Source organism: Rhinatrema bivittatum, chromosome 2, assembly GCF_901001135.1.
Source record: "Rhinatrema bivittatum chromosome 2, aRhiBiv1.1, whole genome shotgun sequence".
NCBI classification, from domain to species: domain Eukaryota; kingdom Metazoa; phylum Chordata; class Amphibia; order Gymnophiona; family Rhinatrematidae; genus Rhinatrema; species Rhinatrema bivittatum.
This window is the reverse complement of record NC_042616.1, coordinates 200,817,504-200,844,005: the sequence shown is the minus strand read 5'-3', so window position 1 is coordinate 200,844,005 and position 26,502 is coordinate 200,817,504. Positions and strand designations below refer to the sequence as shown.

Genomic DNA, 26,502 nt, shown 5'->3' with positions numbered 1-26,502 from the left:
AGAACTAGCCTGCTTTTTCTAAGTTTTTCCCCTGTGTATGGAAAACAGGAGTAAACCCTTGATAATTCAGGCCTCTTATACGTGCTGCTTACAAACATTGGCAAAAGACCACAATACTTTCATTAACAAATGAAAACTTCTGATACAACACATACATAATTTACAATAAAGCTTCAGGTACATTGACCAGCTGAAGGAGAAATCAAATCTCAAGACAAAGGCTAATAAAAGTTTCAGCCCACATGTTCAGTTTTTGAGAGGAAGTAAAGCCAAGCCAAGCTCCTCTGAATGGTATGGAAGAGAATAAAAAGGGCTGACCTTGCTGTGCTGTGGAGCTCATTGCTGGAGATGACATGCTGCTCAACATCAATGGAAAAGGTTCAAGTCTTGGGATTTGTTTGTGGAGATTAGATAGCTGAGACCTAAACATTGGAAAATGAATGTACTCAGATTATATTCGGTGAATCAATCCATTAACATTACATCAGCAGTACTTTGACTCAAATCATCATACTCCATCCACTGTGCTTCTGAAATACTTGCCACCTATATCATATCATATGAAATAAGGCTGGATGTATCTCTTCGGTACTGTTGGCGTGCAGGGGGTGATCCCCTCCAAGGATGAAGGATGCTATGGTCTCAGGAAACTGCCCAGCCCTCCCACAAGAAGCTCCATGGCGAATGGGGCAACTCCTCCTCCAGAAATTGGCCCGCTTCTGTATCTACTAAGGTACAGAAGCGGGCCAATTTGATTCTACAGAGCTTTGAATGCCGCAGGCCTGTTCCTGCACCTTTAAAAGGAGGGGGTCCAATGGGATGTTTCTGCTCAGGCTCAGTAGTGCTTAATGTACAGCTGCAATGGAGGAGACGGTGTCCCTTCCAACTTGGCAAACCTGGACAGCTGCCTACACTGCCCAGTGCTTTACAACTCTCATCCCAATGCAGTCTGGTAATTTTCATCCTACAGAATGCATCAGGATGTTAAAATACTCGGACTGGATTATAAAGATTCCTTGACAACCTGGAGTGAGGTTGGCAATGTTGCAAATCTCTCATCCACTGTGATGTCAACAAATTGAGCATTTACTAACTTTGCCCTAGTAGACATGAGAATTGCTTTCTAAAATGCAGTAAACTATGATTGATAAGATCAACATAAATCAAAAGAGCAGGAAATTAAAAAAAAAAGTGAGCTAAGCAAGAAATCAATTCTAGATGTTATGTAAATTTGCAAACAATTTTTAAAAATTTAGAGGACTTCCCATTTAAAAGGATCAAGAGATGTTGCAGCCAGGTAGTATATTCTCAGATCAGCATTTAATTATGTAAAGCTTTATTAAGATTGCCCCAATGTATTTTTCAAAAGTAACATATTTAATCCTCACATTTTGCTAACCCATCCATTCTCAACAAATTGAAATTTTGCAAGAAATAAGAACTATAAATGCTTTAAAAAGTTTAGCAAACAATTTTTAGCAATATGTATTCGGAATGTTGAGACAATTTTTCGTTTCGGTTTGTTTTTTCATTCTGGGGTTATTTTTTAATTTGTTTTTTGGTTCATTTCAATGTTTATTTTGGTTCCATTCATTTGACTAAACAAAATAAGCATAACCCTCAAAACAAAACAGGAACTCCTTAGGCACCTCTGAGCCTCTGCAGACCCCCCACTGCCACTTCCCAAGCCCCTCCAACTCCACCAATAAGTGAGGGTCCAGGTTTACCCATTTGGCTGAGCCAAGCATAGCCGAGATCGCCCTGGACCTCTTAGCAGCACCATCCTGGCCACTTGCAAGTAAGCCAGGTGCCTTGGACCTCCCTTCCCCTCTTTTATCTCTTTGATTGGATCTGCTCTGTTTCCTCAAAAGGGGCAGAAGAAATCCCCACTCACTCCTACACTGCTGACATCTATTTAAAAATGGCATTGGTTTGTGCTGAGATCGGCACCAAAGTGACATCAAAATGGTTCTGGTCCCCAGCTCGGTCTCATTTGCAGGGAGTGGAAGAGGGATCTGGAGAGGCCCCAACTGGGCTTGGCTCAGCCCAGCTGGGTAGGCCTGGGTCCTGGCTTATTGGCAGAGTCAGAATTGTCCAGGAAGGTGCTGGGAAACCCTGGAATCAGGGTGCTGAGGAAGCCAAATTTTAAAAATAAATTTGAATGATCTAAAAAAAAAAAAAATACCCATACATTATTTCAAAATCCATTTCTTTAAAAACAAAGGCAAATCCCTAATATGTATATATAGAGTCATTTGAGCCCCTGATAGAAGATCACTAAAAGGGTTTACTTTCACTTTAGGAAAACGAAGGCTATTTTGGCAAATAGTTGAATTCATTTCATAGAACTTCAGTGCACTTAAGGCCTACCACTAGTCTTTTTATTCTTTTACATTTCTGATGCATCAACATCCAGTTACCACCTCTTTGATCTGTTCTTGACAAGAACATAAATGACGTCTAAGACATGAGGACATAAGAGGGGTGAAATAAGTGAGAGAGAGAAAGAAAGAGAGAGACAGGTTGCATATTCCCAGGAAATCTGTGAGCAATATTTCTGGTACAACTGATATTTTATCAGTTTCAGAGTATTTTTAATGATCTTACAACTCGTTTTTCTTCTAGAGTTTATTCTGGCTAAAAGTAGCCCAGGAAAGACCTGCATAACATGGTCACCATCCCTGGCTCATCAAGAGGGCAAATTCAAAAATCAGCAATAGTTAGAAAGCTGAAACGGATTGGGAAGGGGATTTAAAAAGTGGGCTAGAGAAGCTGCCAAATAGGAGCTTTCTAGGAGGTCCAGTTGGAGAACAATGGGGAAGAGCCAGGGTATGAGATGTGTAAAAGGACAGGGCAGCAGGGAAAGGAGACGGCAGTGGGTACTAGTAAAGAGAGGTTACCTGGGCTGGTTTTACAGTGGGTACTAGTAAAGAGAGGTTACCTGGGTTGGTTTTACAGTGGGTACTAGTAGAGGGAGGTTACCTGGGCTGGTTTTACAGTGGGTACTAGTAAAAAGAGGTTACCTGGGTTGGTTTTACAGTGGGTAATAGTAGAGGGAGGTTACCTGGGCTGGTTTTACAGTGGGTACTAGTAAAGAGAGGTTACCTGGGCTGGTTTTACAGTGGGTACTAGTAAAGAGAGGTTACCTGGGCTGGTTTTACAGGGGGTACTAGTAGAGGGAGGTTACCTGGGCTGGTTTTACAGTGGGTACTAGTAAAAAGAGGTTACCTGGGTTGGTCTTACAGTTATCACTTTGATCCCTATTCACAGGGGGCGGGGGGGGGTTTGAGAACATGGAAATTGCAGAGAGGTAATAATAATAACAAAACAGAGTAGGGGGGGGGTTCAGTCTTTATTTATACCAAACAGAGATCAGTACATGTCTATGCAACATCAAACATGAATTTAAAACAGGTGTGCAATAAAGGAAATAGAATAAACAGAATTGGTTAGGTTTGGTTTGGGGGGTTTTTGTTTGACATACGGCATGGTTTTAATTCTAACAATAACAACCAGAGTAATGGTTACTCAGAAACTGTAAAAGGATAGGGGAGGTCTGAGTAAAATCGCTGAAAGACTGAGACTGGAGTGACCATATGGAGCAGCCATGGTGCAATGCCTGAGTCTCAAGCGCAGTACGACCAGATGCTCAGGCAATAGTTTTCACAAATATTAACTGCTTGGCCAGACTTGACCAATGTTTCTGAATGATCCCACAGATCTCAGTCCCTGAGGCAGAATATTTCAGCAGGTCGGTTCTTTATTCTTCCCCTTTTGTGCACTTTGCATATGGATTTCATTACCCAAGCTCTTGCTTTGGCTGAGAATTATTTCAATGAAGGCCGGCGCCAATGGCCGGTGCCAGTGCTCCTACCATGTGACAGGAACCGGCCAATGGCACGGATACCCTGTCACATGGTAAGGGCAAAGGACCATCGGCGCCATTTTTATTAGTGCAGCCGACGGCCCAAGAGCGGGAGATCGCTCCCAGCGTCCCCACTGGACCACCAGGTAATTTTACAACATTTTTTGGGGGGTCAGGAGGATGGGGGAGGCTAAGGGGTCAGTTTTAAAGGGTTGGGGTGGGGTTTTTTTTTTATCGGGCCATCGGTGCCATTTTTATTAGTGGCAGCCGACGGCCCGAGAGCGGGCGATCGATCCCGGGGCTTCCACTGGACCACCAGGTGATTTTAAAATGTTTTTGGGGGGATCGGGAGGGTGGGGGAGGCTAAGGGGTCAGTTTTAAAAGGTCGGGTGGGGTTTCTTTTTATCTGGCCATCGGCGTCATTTTTATTAGTAGCAGTCGACGGCCCGAGAGCGGGCGATCGGTCCCGGGGCTTCCACTGGACCACCAGGTGATTTTAAAATGTTTTGGGGGGGTTTGGGAGGGTGGGGGAAGGTAAGGAATTAGTTTTAAAGGGTCGGGGTGGGTTTAGGGGTTGTTTTGATGTGCCGGTTTTCCCGCGACCCCCCCAAATAACTCCCGTTAGTGGACACAAACCCGATTAACGATTTTTCACGATAAATCGGGGGAATTTCTATTGTATCGCACTCTTTAACGATTTTTGACGATTTAAAAAAATATCGGACGATATTTTAAATCGTCAAAAAACGATTCACATCCCTATAAAATACCATATATTTCTTCTGTGAAACTATAGGGGCGGATTTTAAAAGGCCCACGTGAGCAGGGCCCTTGCGCGCCGGCGCGCCTATTTTGCATAGGCCGCCGGTGCGCGTAAAGCCCCGGGATGTGTGTAAGTCCCGGGGCTTTCGAAAAGGGGAGAGAGGGGGCGTGTCTGGGGGCGTTCCAGAAATGATGCGGTGTTTCGGGGGCGGGCTTGGGGGCATGGCGCCAGCTCTGGGGCGTGGTCGAGGCCTCTGGACCAGCCCCCGGGACCGGAGGACGAAGCGGGGCTGCCGGCGACAAAGGTAGGGGGGGTTTAGATAGGGCCAGGGGGGTGGGTTAGGTAGGGGAAGGGAGGGGAAGGCGAAGGAAAGTTCCCTCCGAGGCCGCTCCGAAATCGGAGCCGTCTCGGAAGGAACAGACAGCGCGTGCTGGGCTCGGCGCGCGCAGGTTGCACAAATGTGCACCCCCTTGCGCGCGCCGACCCCAGATTTTATAAGATACGCGTGGCTACACGCGTATCTTATAAAATCCAGTGTAATTTTGTCCGCGCCTGGTGCGCGAACAAAAGTACGCAATCGCGCAAGTATTTAAAATCTACCCCTAAGTGCGTATGTTTCAGTATGTGCAAATACTTCCAGTGCAAGAAAGCGCATATTCTCTACCTATTCTGTAAACTATGAGCGTATATTCTAGGTGCATAAAAATATATGCGTACCAAACCTGAATAATGCATGAAGGCAGGTAATTTCTAAAGAATGCATGTATACTGTTTTTAAAACATTTACTTGCACGCTTACTTGAAATCACCAATTTGCCATTACCTCTACCAGTTTATCCAGTCTGTCTCCAGTTCACCTAGACTCTCTAGCACATCATCCTAAACCCCCTCCAGTTCACCCAGATCTCCCACCCAAAAATTGCAGCCAACAGACAACTTCGACTTCGCTTGTGCCAGTCAATGAGCAGCTGTAAAACTGTTTGAATAAATTTGATAATGTAGATGTGTACATCTCTTACATAATAGCCAGGACTGGTGGAACAATTAGGCAGACTGGGAAGCTGCCTAAAGCACCACGGTCCCTGGGATGACAGAAAGTCTGGTCCAGCTGCCCCTCGCTGACTCCTGCAGCCCAACTGAAACAAGGCAGTGATATGGTAAAAGTTGACTGTCTACTCAACACATATTTCCAGCAACCCCCAACACAGACACACATGATGGCATCAACATCATACCTCTGAGTCAAAAGGTCCTTGAGTGCGCAGATGCAGCAGTGAAGTTCATGGTTCCTGTTGCTTGCACACTCAGGGACAACAGGAAGAGGAACATGGCAGAGTGGCAAGCAGCACAATAGTTTCTCTCCTTGTATTTTCTCAGGTTATTGGTTAGAGGTTTGAACTGCAATGTTGTTGTAATGGTTTGTGGATTTGTGGACCCTTAGCTCAAGATGAAAGTTGTTACCACCTGTGGGAAGGAGCCCCACAGGTCCACACCGTCGGGAGGCGAGGTCAGACACAGCAGGGAGCTCTGGGTGAAACTGTGCAGAAGTCCCGAGAAGCGGGGTAGGAGACACAGCAAGGAGGGATCCCCACAGTAAGTTGGCAAGCTGGAGATCAGTACCTGGGCAGAGACCTCCAAAGGGGGATGGCGCTAGGCAGGCACATGGAGCAGGAAGCGTGAGAAAGGATGTGCAGGAGATATTCCATAGAGGTAACCTTGAGGGGTAGAGCTGCGCAGTGAAGGAGGTACTGATGCAATGATGTAGGCTAACTCGCAGAGCGGGGAAGCCCAAGTCAGGTCTCCAGATGATGATGTAGACCAGCTGAAGGAGCGGGAGGTGCCGGTAGTGACCGATGGTTGAATCAAGGATACTGCCCTGAGGAGCGGGGAAGCACAACGCTCCCTGGTATCGGACGTAGGCACTACCCCGAGGAAAAGGAAAGCACTGACAGTCCCAAGTGTAGAATATAGAAACTACCCCGAGAAGCGGGGAAGCACTGACAGTCTCTGTAGCTCAAGGCCAGCCTGAGGAGTGGGGGAAGTCAGGAGACCAAGTCTCCGTAGAGTGTGCACACTGGCCCCCAAGGAGCGAGTACCAAGCAGGGTCCAGAGTCCAAGTAGGGTCCGGTAACGTCACCACAGGTTCAATGGAGACAGGAGCTCGTAGAGTAGTGATGGAACTCATTGCCAAGTCGGCTAGCTGGGGGCAAAAGTGGAGCTTAAGAACCTTCATCCAATGACATCAATCAGGGAGGTTCCCACCGTAGAAGCTTTAAAAGAGGGCCCGGTGGCGCACGCGTGCACCTAGGAAGGCCCAGAGTTGGCGTGAGTGGCGGCAGCATCCTGACCGCCATGAGGAACCATGGGGCATGCAGCGGCAGTGATTAGCCCCCACCACGAGCAGGCCTGGAGATGGAAGCAGGATGGTGCAGGACGAGAGTAGATGTGGTCACAGTGAGTTATAAAGAGAACAAAGATTTAGATAACTAAATAAAGCAAGCAGCGGAACATCAACACACAGCCCAGAATTAAAAGGGGTATGTATTTTTTATTTTATTATCTTTATCACCTCACAATTAGTTTTAGATAAAATATACAGTGAAAGTACTATACATGTAAGTTAATCTATTACACGTATAAATGGACAAGAATTATGACATTTATCAAGTAATCTTTGTTTTTGAAACTATGCAACCAAAACCTTTTTGGCACATTGATAGAGATTATTACATAACTTTGATATTGCTTTACGTGCCTATCTGTAAACCGTTGTGATGGTATATAACTTAACGACGGTATAGAAAAGTCTTTAAATAAATACATAAATAAATAAATAGATCTGCGACCGACGGTCATAATAGTTGTGTCTGCCAGTGCAAGAGCATGCTTGTATATGTAGGTGGGTGAGAGAGACAGCATATGTGTGTGAAAGAGAGAGCATGTGGGAGATAAAGTGCCTGTGTGTGGGAGAGAGAGAATGTGAGAGAGACAGCATGTGGGTGTTACAGTTTTGGCTGCAGTGCAACCACCTCACCACAAGGGGTCCCTCTAGTGCTGGCTTTCCGGACAGGCCCCGTCCATCTCCTCTGTCCACTCTATGCTCTGGGTGTGTCCTTATAACCCTGCCTGACAGTTGCCTCGGTGCTTCGGCATCGAGCTCACCTGGGCTCCCTGCTCTAGCCCTGCGCGGCCTTCGGGCCTTTCCTTGCCCTGCGCGGCCTTCGGGCCTTTCCTTGCCTTGCCCTGCGCGGCCTTCGGGCCTTTTCCTTGCCTTGCCTTGTGTGGCCTACGGGCCTTCTGTGTATGTGTGGCCTACGGGCCTTCTGACCTGCCTTGCTCTGCTTACGGTGTGTGTGTGTGGCCTACGGGCCTTCTATGTGTGTGTGTGGCCTACGGGCCTTCTGTGTATGTGTGGCCTACGGGCCTTCTGACCTGCCTTGCTCTGCTTACGGTGTGTGTGTGGCCTACGGGCCTTCTATGTGTGTGTGTGACCTACGGGCCTTCTGTGTGTGCGTGTGGCCTACGGGCCTTCTGACCTGCCTTGCCCTGCTTACTGTGTCCTGACCCAGCCTGAACCTAGACACTGCTATCTGCCGCCTGCCCTGACTCAGCCTAAACCTAGACACTGCTATCTGCCGCCTGCCCTGACCCAGCCTGAACCTAGACACTGCTATCTGCCGCCTGCCCTGACCCAGCCTGAACCTAGACACTGCTATCTGCCGCCTGCCCTGACCCAGCCTGAACCTAGACACTGCTTTCTGCCGCCTGCCCTGACCCAGCCTGGACCCAGACACTGCTATCTGCCGCCTGCCCTGACCCAGCCTGGACCCAGACCCTGTATCAGCCATTCTTGTCTCTCTCAATCTGGAGCCACCCTTCTGGGTGGTGTTCACGACTCCTGACCGGAGCCCAGTCGTAACAGTATGCCGAAGCCATTTACATTGGGAGAGACAGTAAGGACTCAGTATTCAGACGGTGAGTCTCCACGCTTTATTATCTGTACCATTTGTCAAACTCTGAATTATCCTACGTACCTGAACTGTTTAGCTTGTCAGCTCTCGGACCAGGAGCACTGGATTTGCAGCAACTGTCACAAAAGGAATGTGTCTGTATACCAAGAATGCCTTAATTGCAATTCTCCCAAACCAGGCTGGTGGAAGTGTCTCTGTCTTCCTTGTCTTTTGCCTCCAGGCAAACCCTGCCCCCGCTGCACAGCTAACGGGCCACCTTCTCCTCCGAAAGATTCAGCCAGAGCTATCACACTCTGCCCTGCTTCTGGCTCAGCTAGGAATGTTTTCACCCTGGACAGTTTACTAACAGAAGGTTGTAGCATAACTTGTCACAAAACTTTTTACCAAAAAGCAGCTTATACTCCAAGAAAACCAAAAACTTACCTGGCCAAGAGAACTTCTAGGACTTCCGTTCTAGGAGATCAGGCACAAAAACAGATGGAACTCATTAACCCGAGCAGGGCTCTGCTTCCCACAGCTGCTGAACAGCCTGTAACGAGCACCTTCCCTAGACGTCCTAGAACTGCCTGTGCCTTCTCTAAAATGCTCCCCCAGAAACAAAATCAGGAGCTTCAGACTTTGGCTCGAGGTTTCAAGCCCTTGGCAGTACAGTCTGTGTCTTCCATGTACACTACTTCTAACCTTGCTGCTCTGCCATCTGAACCTGCTTCATCGCCCCGAGAGGGGTCCGAACCTGCTACAACGCTCGGAGAAAGGTCTGAGTCTGCTTCATCGCCCCGAGAGGGGTCCGAACCTGCTACCATGCCCCAAGAGGGGTCCGAACCTGCTACAATGCTCGGAGAGGGGTCCGAGCCTGTTTCATCGCCCCGAGAGGGGTCCGAGCCTGCTTCATCACCCCGAGAGGGGTCCGAGCCTGCTTCATCACCCCGAGAGGGGTCCGAACCTGCTACCATGCCTCAAGAGGGGTCCGAACCTGCTACAACGCTCGGAGAGGGGTCCGAGCCTGTTTCATCGCCCCGAGAGGGGTCCGAGCCTGCTACATCGCCCCGAGAGGGGTCCGAACCTGCTACATCGCCCCGAGAGGGGTCCGAGCCTGCTACAACGCCCGGAGAGGTGTTCGAGCCTGCTTCATCGCCCCGAGAGGGGTCTGAACCTGCTACAACGCCCGGAGAGGTGTTCGAGCCTGCTTCATCGCCCCGAGAGGGGTCCAAGCCTGCCTCATCACCCCGAGAGGGGTCCGAACCTGCTACAACGCCCGGAGAGGTGTTCGAGCCTGCTACAACGCTCGGAGAGGGGTCCGAGCCTGCTTCATCGCCCCGAGAGGGGTCCGAGCCTGCTTCATCGCCCCGAGAGGGGTCCGAACATGCTACATCGCCCCGAGAGGGGTCCGAACATGCTACATCGCCCCGAGAGGGGTCCGAACCTGCTACAACGCCCGGAGAGGGGTCCGAGCCTGCTTCATCGCCCCGAGAGGGGTCCGAGCCTGCTTCATCGCCCCGAGAGGGGTCCGAGCCTGCTACATCGCCCCGAGAGGGGTCCGAACCTGCTACAACGCCCGGAGAGGTGTTCGAGCCTGTTTCATCGCCCCGAGAGGGGTCCGAGCCTGCTTCATCGCCCCGAGAGGGGTCCGAACCTGCTACAACGCCCGGAGAGGTGTTCGAGCCTGCTTCATCACCCCGAGAGGGGTCCGAACCTGCTACCATGCCCCAAGAGGGGTCCGAACCTGCTACAACGCTCGGAGAGGGGTCCGAGCCTGCTTCATCGCCCCGAGAGGGGTCCGAGCCTGCTTCATCGCCCCGAGAGGGGTCCGAACATGCTACATCGCCCCGAGAGGGGTCCGAACCTGCTACATCGCCCCGAGAGGGGTCCGAACCTGCTACAACGCTCGGAGAGGGGTCCGAGCCTGCTTCATCGCCCCGAGAGGGGTCCGAGCCTGCTTCATCGCCCCGAGGGGGTCCGAACATGCTACAACGCCCGGAGAGGTGTTCGAGCCTGCTTCATCGCCCCGAGAGGGGTCCGAACCTGCTACCATGCCCCAAGAGGGGTCCGAACCTGCTACAACGCTCGGAGAGGGGTCCGAGCCTGCTTCATCGCCCCGAGAGGGGTCCGAGCCTGCTTCATCGCCCCGAGAGGGGTCCGAGCCTGCTTCATCGCCCCAAGAGGGGTCCGAACATGCTACATCGCCCCGAGAGGGGTCCGAACCTGCTACAACGCCCCGAGAGGGGTCCGAGCCTGCTTCATCGCCCCGAGAGGGGTCCGAGCCTGCTTCATCGCCCCGAGAGGGGTCCGAACATGCTACATCGCCCCGAGAGGGGTCCGAACCTGCTACAACGCTCGGAGAGGGGTCCGAGCCTGCTTCATCGCCCCGAGAGGGGTCCGAGCCTGCTTCATCGCCCCGAGAGGGGTCCGAACATGCTACAACGCCCGGAGAGGTGTTCGAGCCTGCTTCATCGCCCCGAGAGGGGTCCGAACCTGCTACCATGCCCCATGAGGGGTCCGAACCTGCTACAACGCTCGGAGAGGGGTCCGAGCCTGCTTCATCGCCCCGAGAGGGGTCCGAACCTGCTACCATGCCCCAAGAGGGGTCCGAACCTGCTACAATGCTCGGAGAGGGGTCCGAGCCTGTTTCATCGCCCCGAGAGGGGTCCGAGCCTGTTTCATCACCCCGAGAGGGGTCCGAGCCTGCTTCATCGCCCCGAGAGGGGTCCGAACCTGCTACCATGCCTCAAGAGGGGTCCGAACCTGCTACAACGCTCGGAGAGGGGTCCGAGCCTGTTTCATCGCCCCGAGAGGGGTCCGAGCCTGCTACATCGCCCCGAGAGGGGTCCGAACCTGCTACATCGCCCCGAGAGGGGTCCGAGCCTGCTACAACGCCCGGAGAGGTGTTCGAGCCTGCTTCATCGCCCCGAGAGGGGTCCGAACCTGCTACAACGCCCGGAGAGGTGTTCGAGCCTGCTTCATCGCCCCGAGAGGGGTCCAAGCCTGCCTCATCACCCCGAGAGGGGTCCGAACCTGCTACAACGCCCGGAGAGGTGTTCGAGCCTGCTACAACGCTCGGAGAGGGGTCCGAGCCTGCTTCATCGCCCCGAGAGGGGTCCGAACATGCTACATCGCCCCGAGAGGGGTCCGAACATGCTACATCGCCCCGAGAGGGGTCCGAACATGCTACATCGCCCCGAGAGGGGTCCGAACCTGCTACAACGCTCGGAGAGGGGTCCGAGCCTGCTTCATCGCCCCGAGAGGGGTCCGAGCCTGCTTCATCGCCCCGAGAGGGGTCCGAACCTGCTACAACGCCCGGAGAGGTGTTCGAGCCTGCTTCATCGCCCCGAGAGGGGTCCGAACCTGCTACCATGCCCCATGAGGGGTCCGAACCTGCTACAACGCTCGGAGAGGGGTCCGAGCCTGCTTCATCGCCCCGAGAGGGGTCCGAGCCTGCTTCATCGCCCCGAGAGGGGTCCGAACATGCTACATCGCCCCGAGAGGGGTCCGAACCTGCTACAACGCCCGGAGTGGTGTTCGAGCCTGCTTCATCGCCCCGAGAGGGGTCCGAACCTGCTACAACGCCCCGAGAGGGGTCCGAACCTGCTACAACGCCCCGAGGGGGGTCCGAGCCTGTTTCATCGCCCCGAGAGGGGTCCGAGCCTGCTTCATCGCCCCGAGAGGGGTCCGAGCCTGCTACAATGCCCCGAGAGGGGTCCGAACCTGCTACAATGCCCCGAGAGGGGTCCGAGCCTGCCTCATCACCCCGAGAGGGGTCCGAACCTGCTACAAGGCCCCGAGAGGGGTCCGAGCCTGCCTCATCACCCCGAGAGGGGTCCGAACCTGCTACAACGCCCCGAGAGGGGTCCGAGCCTGCCTCATCGCCCCGAGAGGGGTCCGAGCCTGCTTCATCGCCCCGAGAGGGGTCCGAGCCTGCTTCATCGCCCCGAGAGGGGTCCGAACCTGCTTCAACGCCCCGAGAGGGGTCCGAACCTGCTTCATCGCCCCGAGAGGGGTCCGAGCCTGCTTCATCGCCCCGAGAGGGGTCCGAACCTGCTACAACGCCCCGAGAGGGGTCCGAACCTGCTTCATCACCCCGAGAGGGGTCCGAACCTGCTACAATGCCCCGAGAGGGGTCCGAGCCTGCCTCATCGCCCCGAGAGGGGTCCGAGCCTGCCTCATCGCCCCGAGAGGGGTCCGAGCCTGCCTCATCGCCCCGAGAGGGGTCCGAACCTGCTTCATCGCCCCGAGAGGGGTCCGAGCCTGCTACAATGCCCCGAGAAGAGCCTGCTCAACCGGTCCTGCTGCCACCCCCGGAGGGGCTCAAACCGGTACCACTTACAGACTTTCTGACTCAGCCATCTGAGCCTGTTGAATTGCTCCAGCTGATGTTGCCCTCGGAGGGGCCAGATTTCATCTTTGAGTACCCCCTGCTAAGATGGGACCCAGGAGGAGGGGGAGGCCTTGAGGAGGGGGTACTGTTACAGTTTTGGCTGCAGTGCAACCACCTCACCACAAGGGGTCCCTCTAGTGCTGGCTTTCCGGACAGGCCCCGTCCATCTCCTCTGTCCACTCTATGCTCTGGGTGTGTCCTTATAACCCTGCCTGACAGTTGCCTCGGTGCTTCGGCATCGAGCTCACCTGGGCTCCCTGCTCTAGCCCTGCGCGGCCTTCGGGCCTTTCCTTGCCCTGCGCGGCCTTCGGGCCTTTCCTTGCCTTGCCCTGCGCGGCCTTCGGGCCTTTTCCTTGCCTTGCCTTGTGTGGCCTACGGGCCTTCTGTGTATGTGTGGCCTACGGGCCTTCTGACCTGCCTTGCTCTGCTTACGGTGTGTGTGTGTGGCCTACGGGCCTTCTATGTGTGTGTGTGGCCTACGGGCCTTCTGTGTATGTGTGGCCTACGGGCCTTCTGACCTGCCTTGCTCTGCTTACGGTGTGTGTGTGGCCTACGGGCCTTCTATGTGTGTGTGTGACCTACGGGCCTTCTGTGTGTGCGTGTGGCCTACGGGCCTTCTGACCTGCCTTGCCCTGCTTACTGTGTCCTGACCCAGCCTGAACCTAGACACTGCTATCTGCCGCCTGCCCTGACTCAGCCTAAACCTAGACACTGCTATCTGCCGCCTGCCCTGACCCAGCCTGAACCTAGACACTGCTATCTGCCGCCTGCCCTGACCCAGCCTGAACCTAGACACTGCTATCTGCCGCCTGCCCTGACCCAGCCTGAACCTAGACACTGCTTTCTGCCGCCTGCCCTGACCCAGCCTGGACCCAGACACTGCTATCTGCCGCCTGCCCTGACCCAGCCTGGACCCAGACCCTGTATCAGCCATTCTTGTCTCTCTCAATCTGGAGCCACCCTTCTGGGTGGTGTTCACGACTCCTGACCGGAGCCCAGTCGTAACAGTGGGTGTGTGAGAATGTGTGTGTATGAGTATGTGGAAGAGAAAGATTGTGTGTATGTGTGTATGAGAGAGAGAGAAAGAGGGCATGTGTGAGAGAAAGAGTTTGTGTGTGTGCATGTGTAGGAGATATCATTTGAGACTGAAAGTGTGTGTATATGTATGAGAGAGAGAGAGAGCATGTGGCAAAGAGTATTTATGAGTGGGAGATAGCATATGAAAGTGAAAGAGTTTGTGTGTGTATATGTGAGAGAGAGAGCATGTGGGAGAGAGCATATGGGAGATAGCATGTATGTGTGAGGGAGCATGTTTGTGAGAAAGAGAGCATACATGTCAAATAAAGAATGTGTGTTTGTGAGAGAGCATGTACATATGAGAGAAGATGAGAGTGAAAGCTTGTGTGAGACAGCATGTGTATGTAAGAACATGTGAGAGAATGAGCTTGTGTGTATATGTGAGAGAGAATATGTGTATGTGAGAGCATGTGGAGAAGAGAGAGATCATGTGTGTGATAAGCATGTGCAAGTAAGTGAGCATGTTTGTATTGGAGAGTGCATGTATATGAGACAGAGAGGAGAAAATATGTGTGCCCTCCCTTCTTCCCTGATTGTCATGGATTAATCTATGTGACTGTAAATCAAAACTTCCCAGGTATGGAAAGAGAGAGATTTTTTAAATTCTTATTAGTTTTATTTATTGGGTGTTATTTGATGTGTCTGCTGTTTTGAAGTTTTTTATTGGAGTTTGGGAAATTTTTACAATTTTGTAAATGAACTTTTAATTATTGGCTTTATTGTATTCATCAGCCATTTTTAAATATTTATTTTTATTAGTATGGTTTTGCTATTATGATTGATATTTAACATTCTGTGATTTCATGCACAGAAAGAGGTTCATGGAAGGAAGATGCACTCCCTGTATCTCCTGTGCCATGGCCGCCTGCATGGCAAACCCTGTCATGGGTCCCGAAACTCTCCCTGTGGGGCCATTGGCTCAGGCTTAGGTGCTGGGACTTCAAGGAAGGGCTGGATATTCCCTTTCATGTTCAGCATGCTGAGGTTGGTCTTCTTCTTATTATTATTGTTGTCCAATATCCCCTCACGAGTACACTTGCCACAAACAAAATGGATGTAGGAAGGCAGGCCAGGTGGGAACATCTGTTTTTATTGGCCCAGGAGGTCCTGGTAGGTGTGTTTGAAATAAGGCCCAAAATTATCACGCATGTGCATGAGAATTTCAAATAAAAGATTGTATTAAGATTAATAATGTGTTGCCTTAACTGCAAAAATAACTTTCTTTTAGCTTGTGTAGACCAAGCCACATCAGGAAAAACTTGTAATTTTTGGCCACAAAATGAAGTCTGCTTAAACTTCAAGTATTATCTCATAACGAGATCTTTGTCAGCCTCATGAAGAAAAGCAACAATAAGGGTAGCTCTTAAGGAAATATTATTTTGAGAAGTCTATAAAAATTCAGTCAGCTGTCAGATGGGGCTAAAAAAAAAATCAGTCCTCCTTCCTCAACATTCGTAATCCTTTTTAATTCAGGCTGATAATATCTGGAAAAGGGAATATCTTTATCTTGCAAGATCTGTAAGACCTCTTTAAAATATTTCTTTAATAACTCAGAGGATGACAATAACCTACATTTAAGGAAATTAAAAAAGCGCAATTTTATTTTACCTTGTCTGGTTTTCAAGTACCTCTAGCCTCTGTTATGTAAGAACAAATTGTGTTTAATACTGGCCTCACTGGCTTCCTGGAGATTGGAAACTTGCTCCTTAAGGGAAAAGATATTCTTCTCTATCCCAATCAAACGCTGCTCTATTTCGCCCACTTTCATGGAAATGTCTTTAGCGAAGACTCACAGCTGGGAAACAGTTTGAAGCAGAGTGCTCTCAGTTTCCATCACTATTTGCCAAATATCTTTCAGGGAGACACTGGGTGGATCAGAAAAATTCTTTTCCTACCTGTGCTCTCTGCAGGATTTGGAGCTGCAGCACTGCACTGGGACACCTTTCACTTCAGGAGTGTCCACACTGGTTTGCTGTTGTAAGTCTAAACCCGCAGTCGTCTGTAACCCGGATGCATGAGGTGAAGGTGGTGGAATCTTTGTTCAGGATTAAGAACGAAATCAGCCCCATTCCCTCCAGTCATATTGTTGTGAGTATAGAGGGGTTCTTAATTGCTACACATGGACATCATTGGGCCCTTTAATATTTGTAGAGATGGATGGCAAATTCAGAGTTTTAACTTTCCTCTTCTTACACATCATAAAGAGGGAAAAAAAATAAATCTCCAGAAGGGTTGTGCCTCTTTGGTGCACAGCTTCGGCTGCGCGCCACAGGCCCCCCACTGAAATAGAGACCCTGGAAGCACGGCCAGATGATGTCAGCAGTAGCACCGATGGAGCTGGAGGCCGGGATGGGTGAAAGCTCCGGTCTCAGCTGACAATCCTCATTTGGCCTCCTCGGCAACCTTGTGTTTTAATATTGGTTGAATTTGCTTGAGCTAAAAAGTAGGCACATAGAGTTCCTTACTGAAAGTTTACATCATTAGATCTAGTAAAATTCATCAGAAAGTGAAAAGAATGAATATTAGGAATTGCATTATTATTCATCTTTTGGCTGATTAATGATATCACACTAATTGTTAAAACTAACTATATAATATGGCTAAACTAGCATCTTGGGGTCCTGGTAACTTTCACATAACTGTGGTTCTTTAGTCTCTTGAGTGACTAAAAACCACCTATACAATTGTAGTATTAGTGAATTGAATTTTAGAAATCATCAACATGCACAAAACCATGTTCTATGCAGTTAGAAGACACGCCAGGGGCTCTGTTCATGTCCATGTATGTGCCTAACCTGGTAACATGCATGCTTTTAGGAAAACTGGGGGAGAACCGGGGAGGGGGGGGGGGGAAGGGGAGGTGAGGCTGATCTTAGCTAAATACTTTTTTAGAAGTGTGTGCATCGGTTTACCCACACAAACGTTATTCCTTCTGGAAAGGACATGTAACTTTCTGCAACTTAATCTTTGTGCATACTGGGCCATTTGCCTGCCAATTTTCAAAGCAAACTTGTGTTCAGAAGTTCACATTGAAAATTTGGGGTAAAGTCTGCACCCAGGGAATCCAGTTTTCAGTAGTCGTGTAAGTCACCAAATGCACTCATAAGTGGGCCCATGGAGGTTTAAATGCATATTTTATAAACTGTTTGGTGGGAGCCACAGAGTTTATGAAATACCGCATATATCTGCCCCAGAAGTTCACACCTACGTTTCAGTACGCATGTATATTTATAATGCAGGAAAACACATACTTTCTCTAACCATTTTATAAAATTATGTGCTTCCACTTTTAAACAAGAAATAACCTTCACTTGTACATGGAAGCATGTATTTTATAAAGAATGTGCATGTACACTGCTTCTCCAAATGCTTACTTGGGTGCGTACTTACAATCAACAGTTTACATGTCACCTCCAACAGCTCACCCAGACCCTGGCTTCACCCTAACCTTCCACCATTTAACCCAGACCTCCCATCCACAAACCAAAGTCAAAAGACAAGTACAATTTCACTTCCACAACTTAATTAGCCGGTGTAAAATGTGTAGACAGGTTTGGTAATGTATGTGTGAATATGTACTTTCAACTTCCATCCTAGAACGCACCCAAACCATTCATTTATCTCCCTCTTAATATTTACTCATAACACTGCAAATATGCACGTACTTACGATATTTCCAAAATAACATGTGCGCATATACAATATTTATACATAAATATGCCAATTTTACATGTATAACCACCAAGTAACTCTTTGAAAATTACCCCTACAATGCAAGCGCTGACTTTACCTGAATGCTCATATATAAACCACGAGACCATCAGTTTGTAAACCATTGATCAGGAGTAGAGGGCTTTAATACAAAATGATACCAGCTTGATAACTATGACAACTTGGAAAGTGTACAGTGACAGAGCAGCACTTTCTAGACTAAAACAATGTAAAATATGTGATCTGTGTGAGCAGTGATGAAAATACAGACTAAGTATACAAAAAATGCCTGTATCAATAGGAGACAAAAATATAGCATGGAAAATGTGCCAAAGCAAGCAAAATCCGAATATGAAAATGTTCTGTTTCATCAATGGACAAAGTCCAAAGTAAGCAAGCTACAGTAAAGGCAAATATTGAATCTCATAAAAAATAAATTAACAGCTAAATTTATTGCGGAAAAATCCATGTAAGGCAACTCAAATTGCAATAGAAAAAAAAAAAGGAAATATTTGTGTGGCCTGACTTTGACAGCAGTATCAAGTCTGCAGTACAAATTACACAATGCTAACTACACAATTAGTTAATTGTCTGTGAGGAAATATCAGAAAACTATTGGCTTTTGCCACTTTGGTCATGCTGCAGAAGAAGATATCTCAAGCCCTCTGTGAAGTGCGTTTAGAATTCTGATTTCACAACTTCAGTCAAGACTGCAAGCAATACAAACATTCATAAGATTTAAGCTTATGTATTAAAATGCCTTGTTATTTGTTTGTTAAATGTTTTTATGGACGTCATGCTGTAATTCGTACTTAACAATACTTTAGGAAGCTATGGAATGTAAGACTGAATAACTAAAATATAAATAAATAATGATAAGAATAATGATCAAGAGAGTGGCACATTTCATCTTATTATGAAATTTTAGTTTAGTCTTTTTTTTGTTTTTAAACTTCTCCTTTGCATTTCCAGCTCAATCAAAAGTGGCTTTTACTGAACGATGGTGCCATAAACCTTACTTTGCAGTTACCAGGGTTTTCCTTTTTTTATAACCCTACCTTTTATCTAACATAGCCATTGCAGCAACAGTCCTTGGCCAAGGTCCACAAATCATGGTTCCTTCTGGAACTCAATAGGTGTGCAACTCAAGTCTTGCCACTAGGTATCACTGGTTGAGACTCCCTCCTGCTTGGGGCTATGGATGCTGCCTTACTAGCATCCCAACTACGACCACTGAGCTATTCAGCCAATCCACAGTCATGGTTTTCTAATTAGCAGCCTAACACATTCTGGTCTATTAGTGTACATGTAACCGAGGTTTAATCCATCTTCACAGTCCCATATTCTCACTAACCCCAAACTCCTCCAGAACTCTCTGCATGCATGTGGGTGGTGGGGAGGGGAGGGGTGAGAGGGGGAGAAAAGAGATTTTTCTCCAAGACCCTAGGAGTTATTTCAAGGTCCCTGAATACTTTTTAGTACAAACCACACTGGAGGACATGATAAGGTTCTAAAATTACTTTACTGATCATTTAATTAAAGAAAATTATAAATGATAGTATAAGTCCAATTTTCAGGCAGTTCTTTACATAAAGTATTACTTCCTATGTAAATCTGTGTCTCTTGTCTTGCTGGTAATATATAATCTTCCTTTCATGTCAGGGGTAGTTTTAAATCTTCTTCCCAAAACATGGATACTTGGTTTGTCTAGATGAAACACTTCACTTCCCAGTTTTTTATAGCTTAGTCAAAATGACTTGGTTAGACTTCTTACAACTTCTCCAACTTCTTTCATTCCCCTAGGTACCAGGATGGCACTTCCCAACTGCTCATCACACTATCAACAATGATATACTAAGTGGCTATACACTGGATGACTGCCACTTTTCATCTCCTTTACTTCTTCCTTCCTCTTCAGGGACACTGGTTGGATGTCCCAGCCTCCTTAACACTTATGCAGATAAAAATCTGAATTCCTCTGACAAGAAGAATTTGTTGCCAGAAGATGTGGTTAGTGAAGTTAGTGTAGCTGGGTTTAAAAAAGAAAGGTGGAAAGAAGGCAAAATGATCACCGGCATGGTTAAAAGGTGAGGTGAAAGAAGCTATTTTAGCCAAAAGATCTTCATTCAAAAATTGGAAGAATGATCCAACAAAAGACAATAGGATAATGCATAAATCTTGGCAAGTTAAATGTAAGACATTGATAAGAGGGGCTAAGAGAGAATTTGAAAAGAAGTTGGGTGTAGAGGCAAAAACTCACAGTAAAAACTTTTTAAAATATATCTGAAGCAGAAAGCCTGTGAGGGAGTCAGTTGGACCGTTAGATGATCGAGGGGTTAAAGGGGCAATTAGAGAAGATAAGGCCATGCGGAAAGATTAAATGATTTTTTTGCTTCAGTGTTTACTGAAGAGGATGTTTGGGAGATACCCGTACTGGAGAAAGTTTATTCAGATGGACTGAACCAAATCATGGTGAACCTAGAAGATGTGGTATACCTGATTGACAAACTGAAGAGTAGTAAATCACCTGGACCATATGGTATACACCCCAGGGTTCTGAAGGAACTAAAAAAATGAAATTTCAGACCTATTAGTAAAAATGTGTAACCTATCATTAAAATCATCCATTGTACCTGAAGACTAGAGGGTGGCTAATGTAACCCCAATATTTAAAAAGGGCTCCAGGGGCGATCCGGGAAACTACAGACTGGTTAGCCTGACTTCAGTGCCAGGAAAAATAGTGGAAAGTGTTCTAAACATCAAAATCACAGAACATATAGAAAGACATGGTTTAATGGAACAAAGTCAGCATGGTTTTACCCAAGGCAAGTCTTTCCTCACAAATCTGCTTCAATTTTTTGAAGGAGTTAATAAACATGTGGATAAAGGTAAACCGGTAGATGTAGTGTACTTGGATTTTCAGAAAGCTTTTGACAAAGTTCCTCATGAGAGGCTTCTAGGAAAAGTAAAAAATCATGGGATAGGTGGTGATGTCCTTTCGTGGATTAGAAACTGGCTAAAAGACAGGAAACAAAGAGTAGGATTAAATGGACAATTTTCTCAGTGGCGGGAATGGCCAGTGGAGTGCCTCAGGGGTCTATATTGGGACTCATACTTTTCAATATATTTATAAATGATTTGGAAAGAAATACGACAAGTGAGGTAATCAAATTGCAGATGATGCAAAATTGTTCAGAGTAGTTAAATCACAAGCAGATTGTGATAAATTGCAGGAAGACCTTCTGAGACTGGAAAATTGGGCATCCAAATGGCTGATGAAGTGTAATGTGGGTAAGTGCAAGTGATGCATATAGGGAAAATAACCCATGTTATATTTACACAGTGTTAAGTTCCATATTAGGAGCTACCACCCGAGAAAGAGATCTAGGCATCATAGTGGATAACACATTGAAATCACTGGTTCAGTGTGCTGCGGCAGTCAAAAAAGCAAACAGAATGTTGGGAATTATTAGAAAGGGAATGGTAAATAAAACGGAAAATGTCATAATGCCTCTGTATCACTCTGTACCGCACCTTGAATACTGTGTACAATTCTGGTCGCCGCATCTCAAAAAAGATATAGCTGTGATGGAGAAGGTACAGAGAAGGGCGACCAAAATGATAAAGGGAATGGAATAGCTCCCCTATGAGGAAAGACTAAAGAGGTTAGGACTTTTCAGCTTGGAGAAGAGATGGCTGAGGGGGGATATGATAGAGGTGTTTAAAATCATGAGAGGTCTAGAACGGGTTAATGTGAATCAGTTATTTACTCTTTCAGATAATAGAAAGAATAGGGGACACTCCTTGAAGTTAGCATGTGGCACATTTAAAACTAATCAGAGAAAGTTCTTTTTTACTCAACGCACAATTAAACTCTGGAATTTGTTGCTAGAGGATGTGGTTAGTGCAGTTATAGCTGTGTTTAAAAAAAGGATTGGATAAGTTCTTGGAGGAGAAGTCCATTACCTGCTATTAATTAAGTTGACTTAGAAAATAGCCACTGCTATTACTAGCAACAGTAGCAAGGAATAGACTTAGTTTTTGGGTACTTGCCAGGTTTTTATGGCCTGGATTGGACACTGTTGGAAACAGGATGCTGGGCTTGATGGACCCTTGGTCTGACCCAGTATGTTCTTAAGAATTCAGATAGCAACAAAAATATGACCAGGTCTAAAAAAAAATCCAAAGAAATGGAAGGAAAGGTGGATAAACATTTCTTCAACTAATCTCAAAAACAAAACTAATAGTTGTTACCAAAAAGGGAAGAAGACTACCTTCTCCACTCTCTTCTAAACCCAGGCCCCAAGGTTAATGGTCTTAGGGTTCTTCTTTCCCAAATTAAAGAAAAAGGAGGAGAAAAAGAAAACCTGAACAAATCAAAATCCACAACTACTATAGGGGCTTCTGCTTTTTATTGCAGAAGGCAACAACCAATCCAGCAGTCCATATGGGGAAGCTGAAAACCAGATGACATACTTCCCTCTACCTATCCTGATGGTTAATCCTCTTAGTAAAGACCAAGAAGGGCTTTACACACAAGCATGTGATGAAGAAAACTATGATTGAACCACAGTTTCATGATGACAAGAATGTTAATCTCATTAAATCATAGACTCAAAAGAAGAACATACTTTAAATGGCCTTTTAGCGGAAGAGATGATTCCATACTGAAATGCATGAATACTGCAGTTTGTATTCTGCATACCTCTGTTTGAGATTACTGCTGCCAGCAATATTCCTTGGATTTCAACCTCCTTAAGCACTGACCTTACCCAACATATTATCAAAAATAGTAATGTTCCTCGTGGTGATTCAGGGAGAAGAAAGCTTGGCTCCCATCTGGTAGGCTAAATATTTAATAGAACAAAAAAAACCCGATGCCTCTGGAAAAATCAGGCTTGGTTGAATCCAAGCAAGTGAAATAAAGGGGAGAAGGAGAGATGGGAATACGACCAGAGACTGAGCAGAAGACATAGAAGAGATAAAAAGCAGACTAGGGATCAAGAAGGATAGAGGGAGGACCAATCTAACGGCGGATTTTAAAAGCCCTGCTCGCGTAAATCCGCCCGGATTTACGTGAGCAGGGCCTTGCGCGCCTATTTTCCATAGGCCGCCGGCGCACACAGAGCCCCGGGACGCGCGTAGGTCCCGGGGGTTTTGGAAGGGGGCGTGTCGGGGGGCGGGACCCGATGACACGGCATTTCGGGGGCGGGGCGCGGCGTTTCGGGGGCGGGACCAGGGCGTGGCACCGACCCGGGGGCTGGTCCGAAGGCAGTCCGCTGGCGTGCGTAGATTTACGTCGGCTTCTCGCAGGCGTAAATCTACAGACAAAGGTAAGGGGGGGGTTTAGATAGGGCCGGGGGGGTGGGTTAGGTAGGGGAAGGGAGGGGAAGGTGAGGGGAGGGCGAAAGAGAGTTCCCTCCGAGGCCGCTCCGTTTTCGGAGCGGCCTCGGAGGGAACGGTGACAGGCTGCGCGGCTCGGCGCGCGCCGGCTGCCCAAAATCAGCAGCCTTGCGTGCGCCGATCCAGGATTTTAGAAGATACGCGCGGCTATGCGCGTATCTTATAAAATCCAGCGTACTTTTGTTTGCGCCTGGTGCACAAACAAATGTACGCGAACGCGCTTTTTTGAAAAATCTACCCCTAAGGATCAAACTAGTAGGAATGAAGGGAAGGAAGAGAAAGAGAACTGAGAACTGAGCTAGGAGAGGAGAGAGGACAGTTTGTGAACTGAGTTCCCCCCTCCCCCAGTAAGTTGATAGACCTCCATAGTGTTCATGTTATAGCCAGCCCCATGCTACCCTATTCAATATGATGTACAGCCCTCACAAATCCACAGCCATCTATCACTTTTGATGACTAGAATGGTCCAGCTGGAGTTGGAAAAACATGAACCTGACTTGACGCCACTCCCAAAGCAAGGACAATATTCATGGATCTTAATTGTAATCCGTTTAGCATGATTTGTTGCTATTGGCAGAATATAAATACTTTTTAAATAAAATAAATAAGTTCCAGCTCGTCCAGGAGGTGTAGTTGAATGTATACATTCTATACATTTTTCATTGATCTCTTGACCATCTGACCAAATCACAAAATTCTGCCAACCATCACCACTCAGTCACAAAATCAGCAATACATTCAAAAGAGGTTGCTATCTTCAATAAAACATAAAGGTAAAAACAATGGAATCGAGCCTAGGATTTCAAAAAAAACAAGAAAGGTATATTAATGGTCACCATAAACTAAAATCAGAAAATGGAAGAGATAGCAATCCATTAATTAACAATTAAGAAGTAACCTTACATTTACAATCAACTTTAAATAGCAGTTCATCACTTAGATAAATACATACAGAAATTGTATATCTTTAATCAGAGAACAAATAATAAAAAAAAGCTAATTAACAAACCTATCATAAAGGAAAAATAGGGGGTGGGGGTGGAAGGAACTCTACTTCTAAAAGGCCATTTCATATTGGTCTGGTTAGCAAGGCAGATTTCTTGATGTCTTGGCAAAAACCTAATATCTGGTACAAGGCAGCTGCTGACTTTTCTACATCCAGGTAAAAATATTTTCTATGAGGGAAGAGCGAGAGAGAGAGAGAGAGAGAGAGAGAGACTCTTTATAAGGCTCTCATATAAGTACATTATTTATACCACTGTAAGAGGGGCAACTAGTAACTCGGGGTGAGGTTTTGGTGGTGGTGGTGGTGGTGGCCTAGGTTTTGGGGGGCAGTTTTATATGCAGACTCAGAAGAACGAACAGCACACTAGATATCAGAGAAGATTTTAAGTGATTTGGAGTGATGACAGGTACTCAAAGATGAGATTTGTACATTGTACTCTCGACCTAGCTTGATAGCTGCTAGGTAGAGAGTGCATCAAACAAGGTTGAGAGTACATTGTACAAATCTCATCTTTGTGTACCTGTCATCACTCCAAATCACTTAAAATCTTCACTGATGTCTACTGTGCTGCCCTCACCTCTGACTGTGCATGTAAAACTGCCCCCCAAAACCTCGGCCCTCACACCGAGTTCAGAATGACTCCACTTACAGTGGTATAAAAAGTTGTCTAACATGTATGCTTCCCTAGAGTCTCTCTCTCGCTCTCTCATGGGATTTGGGTTATTGCATGCAAAGTTAAAACACCCCTCATTTTCATAAACTCCTTTTTTATTACATTTTTAGAATTTGCATGTATATCTTGCAATGCATTATTTATCACATGCGTTATGGCGTTATCACAGGCATTAGGGCCCTAATCCTGCGATAATGCCATAACACAATTTGATGAATGACTCTGTTAACTAGATGCTACACAGCTGAATATTGACCTCACTGTTTTTTGTTTGTTCATGTTTGCCATTCAAGTCTATGGCTCATGTAACTACAGCAATGAGACTGGTGATTTTCTCTTAAAGGTAGCTATAACAACCAAGCAATGCCAGTGAAGTAATAGTCTGGATGAATCTGATGTGGGAGAAGTAGGTAAGTAGCTAGCATGGAGGACCTAATCAAGGTGAAGCATTTTTTAAATCAGCCTACAGCTGGCAGCTAGATCAAGAGACACTTATGTCCTCCCTTTGAAAGGTCTGAGCATGTGCAAAGTCCATTTCTCTGTTGAATTTCACTGAGAAAGTTTATCTTTTCTGAAGTTCTGTTTTGCGTGAGAGAAAAGGTTTAAAAAAATTCTTGAAAAGGAGAAGAATTTTTGCAAAGGGCTTTTTGTTAACTTCACTACTGCAGTACTCTTACTGTGAGAGTATTCTGTCTGTTCATTGGGCAGGGCAATGAAGACAGAGAAGAAGTGAACAGCAGAGATTTTTTTGTCTTATTCTGCACAGTGCTCTACTTATGTGCAGACTGCAGAGAGAGAGAGACTGCCGTGAACAGAAGAGTAGCCTTGCCAGTTTCTTTATGTGTGAAAGGAGTCAGTCAGGTAAGTGTGAGAGAGAGAGAGAGAGAAAGAGACATTTTTGCACAGACTATGAAGGATAACCAGACAGCAGAAAGTTTGTGCCACTGGAGAGCTGCTAACTCTGCTTGGCAGTGCTTGCTAAGCACTGAAGTACACTGTCTGTTGATTTGATTGTGCATGTGTGACACTCAGTCAGTATTAGAATAGTACTGGTGAGTGGTATGATATATTAGTAAACTATATTGTGACGTCAAAAACCCTAGTAGTCACTTCCAAATCCATCATGCCATTGTGACCAAAGGGCAGAGGAGGGAATGGCAGGGGCAGAGTTGTATGAATTTTCCTGCAGAGCCATCCCAGCTTGTTAGAAGCACAAGCAGTAGTAGCAGGAGAAAAAAGGGAGATCTTTTTAGCCCCAGAAATCCAGGAGGAAACCAGTTCAAGTCATAAGAAATTAAAATTGGCGTCACAGCCTGTTCTGCAGAGGATGAAGAAAGATACCATGCCTAGACAAGGATTTACCTTAGAGAGGCCAAGCAGTCTGGAGCCAATGTCTTCTGCCTGATGTAGCCGCTGTTCCCCATGGGTTGGGCCCTTGGATGCAGACAGCTACCAGAGCCTCCCAGGAAGAAGCAGGAACCAGGATAGTAGCCAAGGACCAGGACCAGAGCAGGGACCAGGAATAGAACTGAAGACCAAGCAAACTTTGTGAGGACTGTTAGACCAGCAAAGGTATATCAGGCTAGAGCTCTTTATATATACAGCTCTCAATTTCAGACACACCTAATGCTGGTCCATTAGGGAGTCTCTGGAGGTGAGTC

General features: G+C 47.2%; 1 protein-coding gene across 3 annotated transcripts in view; it reads right to left on the bottom strand.

Moving 5' to 3' along the window:
- HDAC9 (histone deacetylase 9) overlaps positions 1–26,502 on the bottom strand; it is a 993,428-nt gene that overhangs the window by 888,841 nt on the left and 78,085 nt on the right. For all 3 annotated transcript variants that reach the window (XM_029589041.1, XM_029589039.1, XM_029589040.1), the window contains exon 2: positions 319–422. In XM_029589041.1, coding sequence (XP_029444901.1) covers positions 319–367 — 49 coding nt within the window. In that variant the 5' untranslated portion in view covers positions 368–422. The remainder of the gene's footprint in view (positions 1–318; positions 423–26,502) is intronic.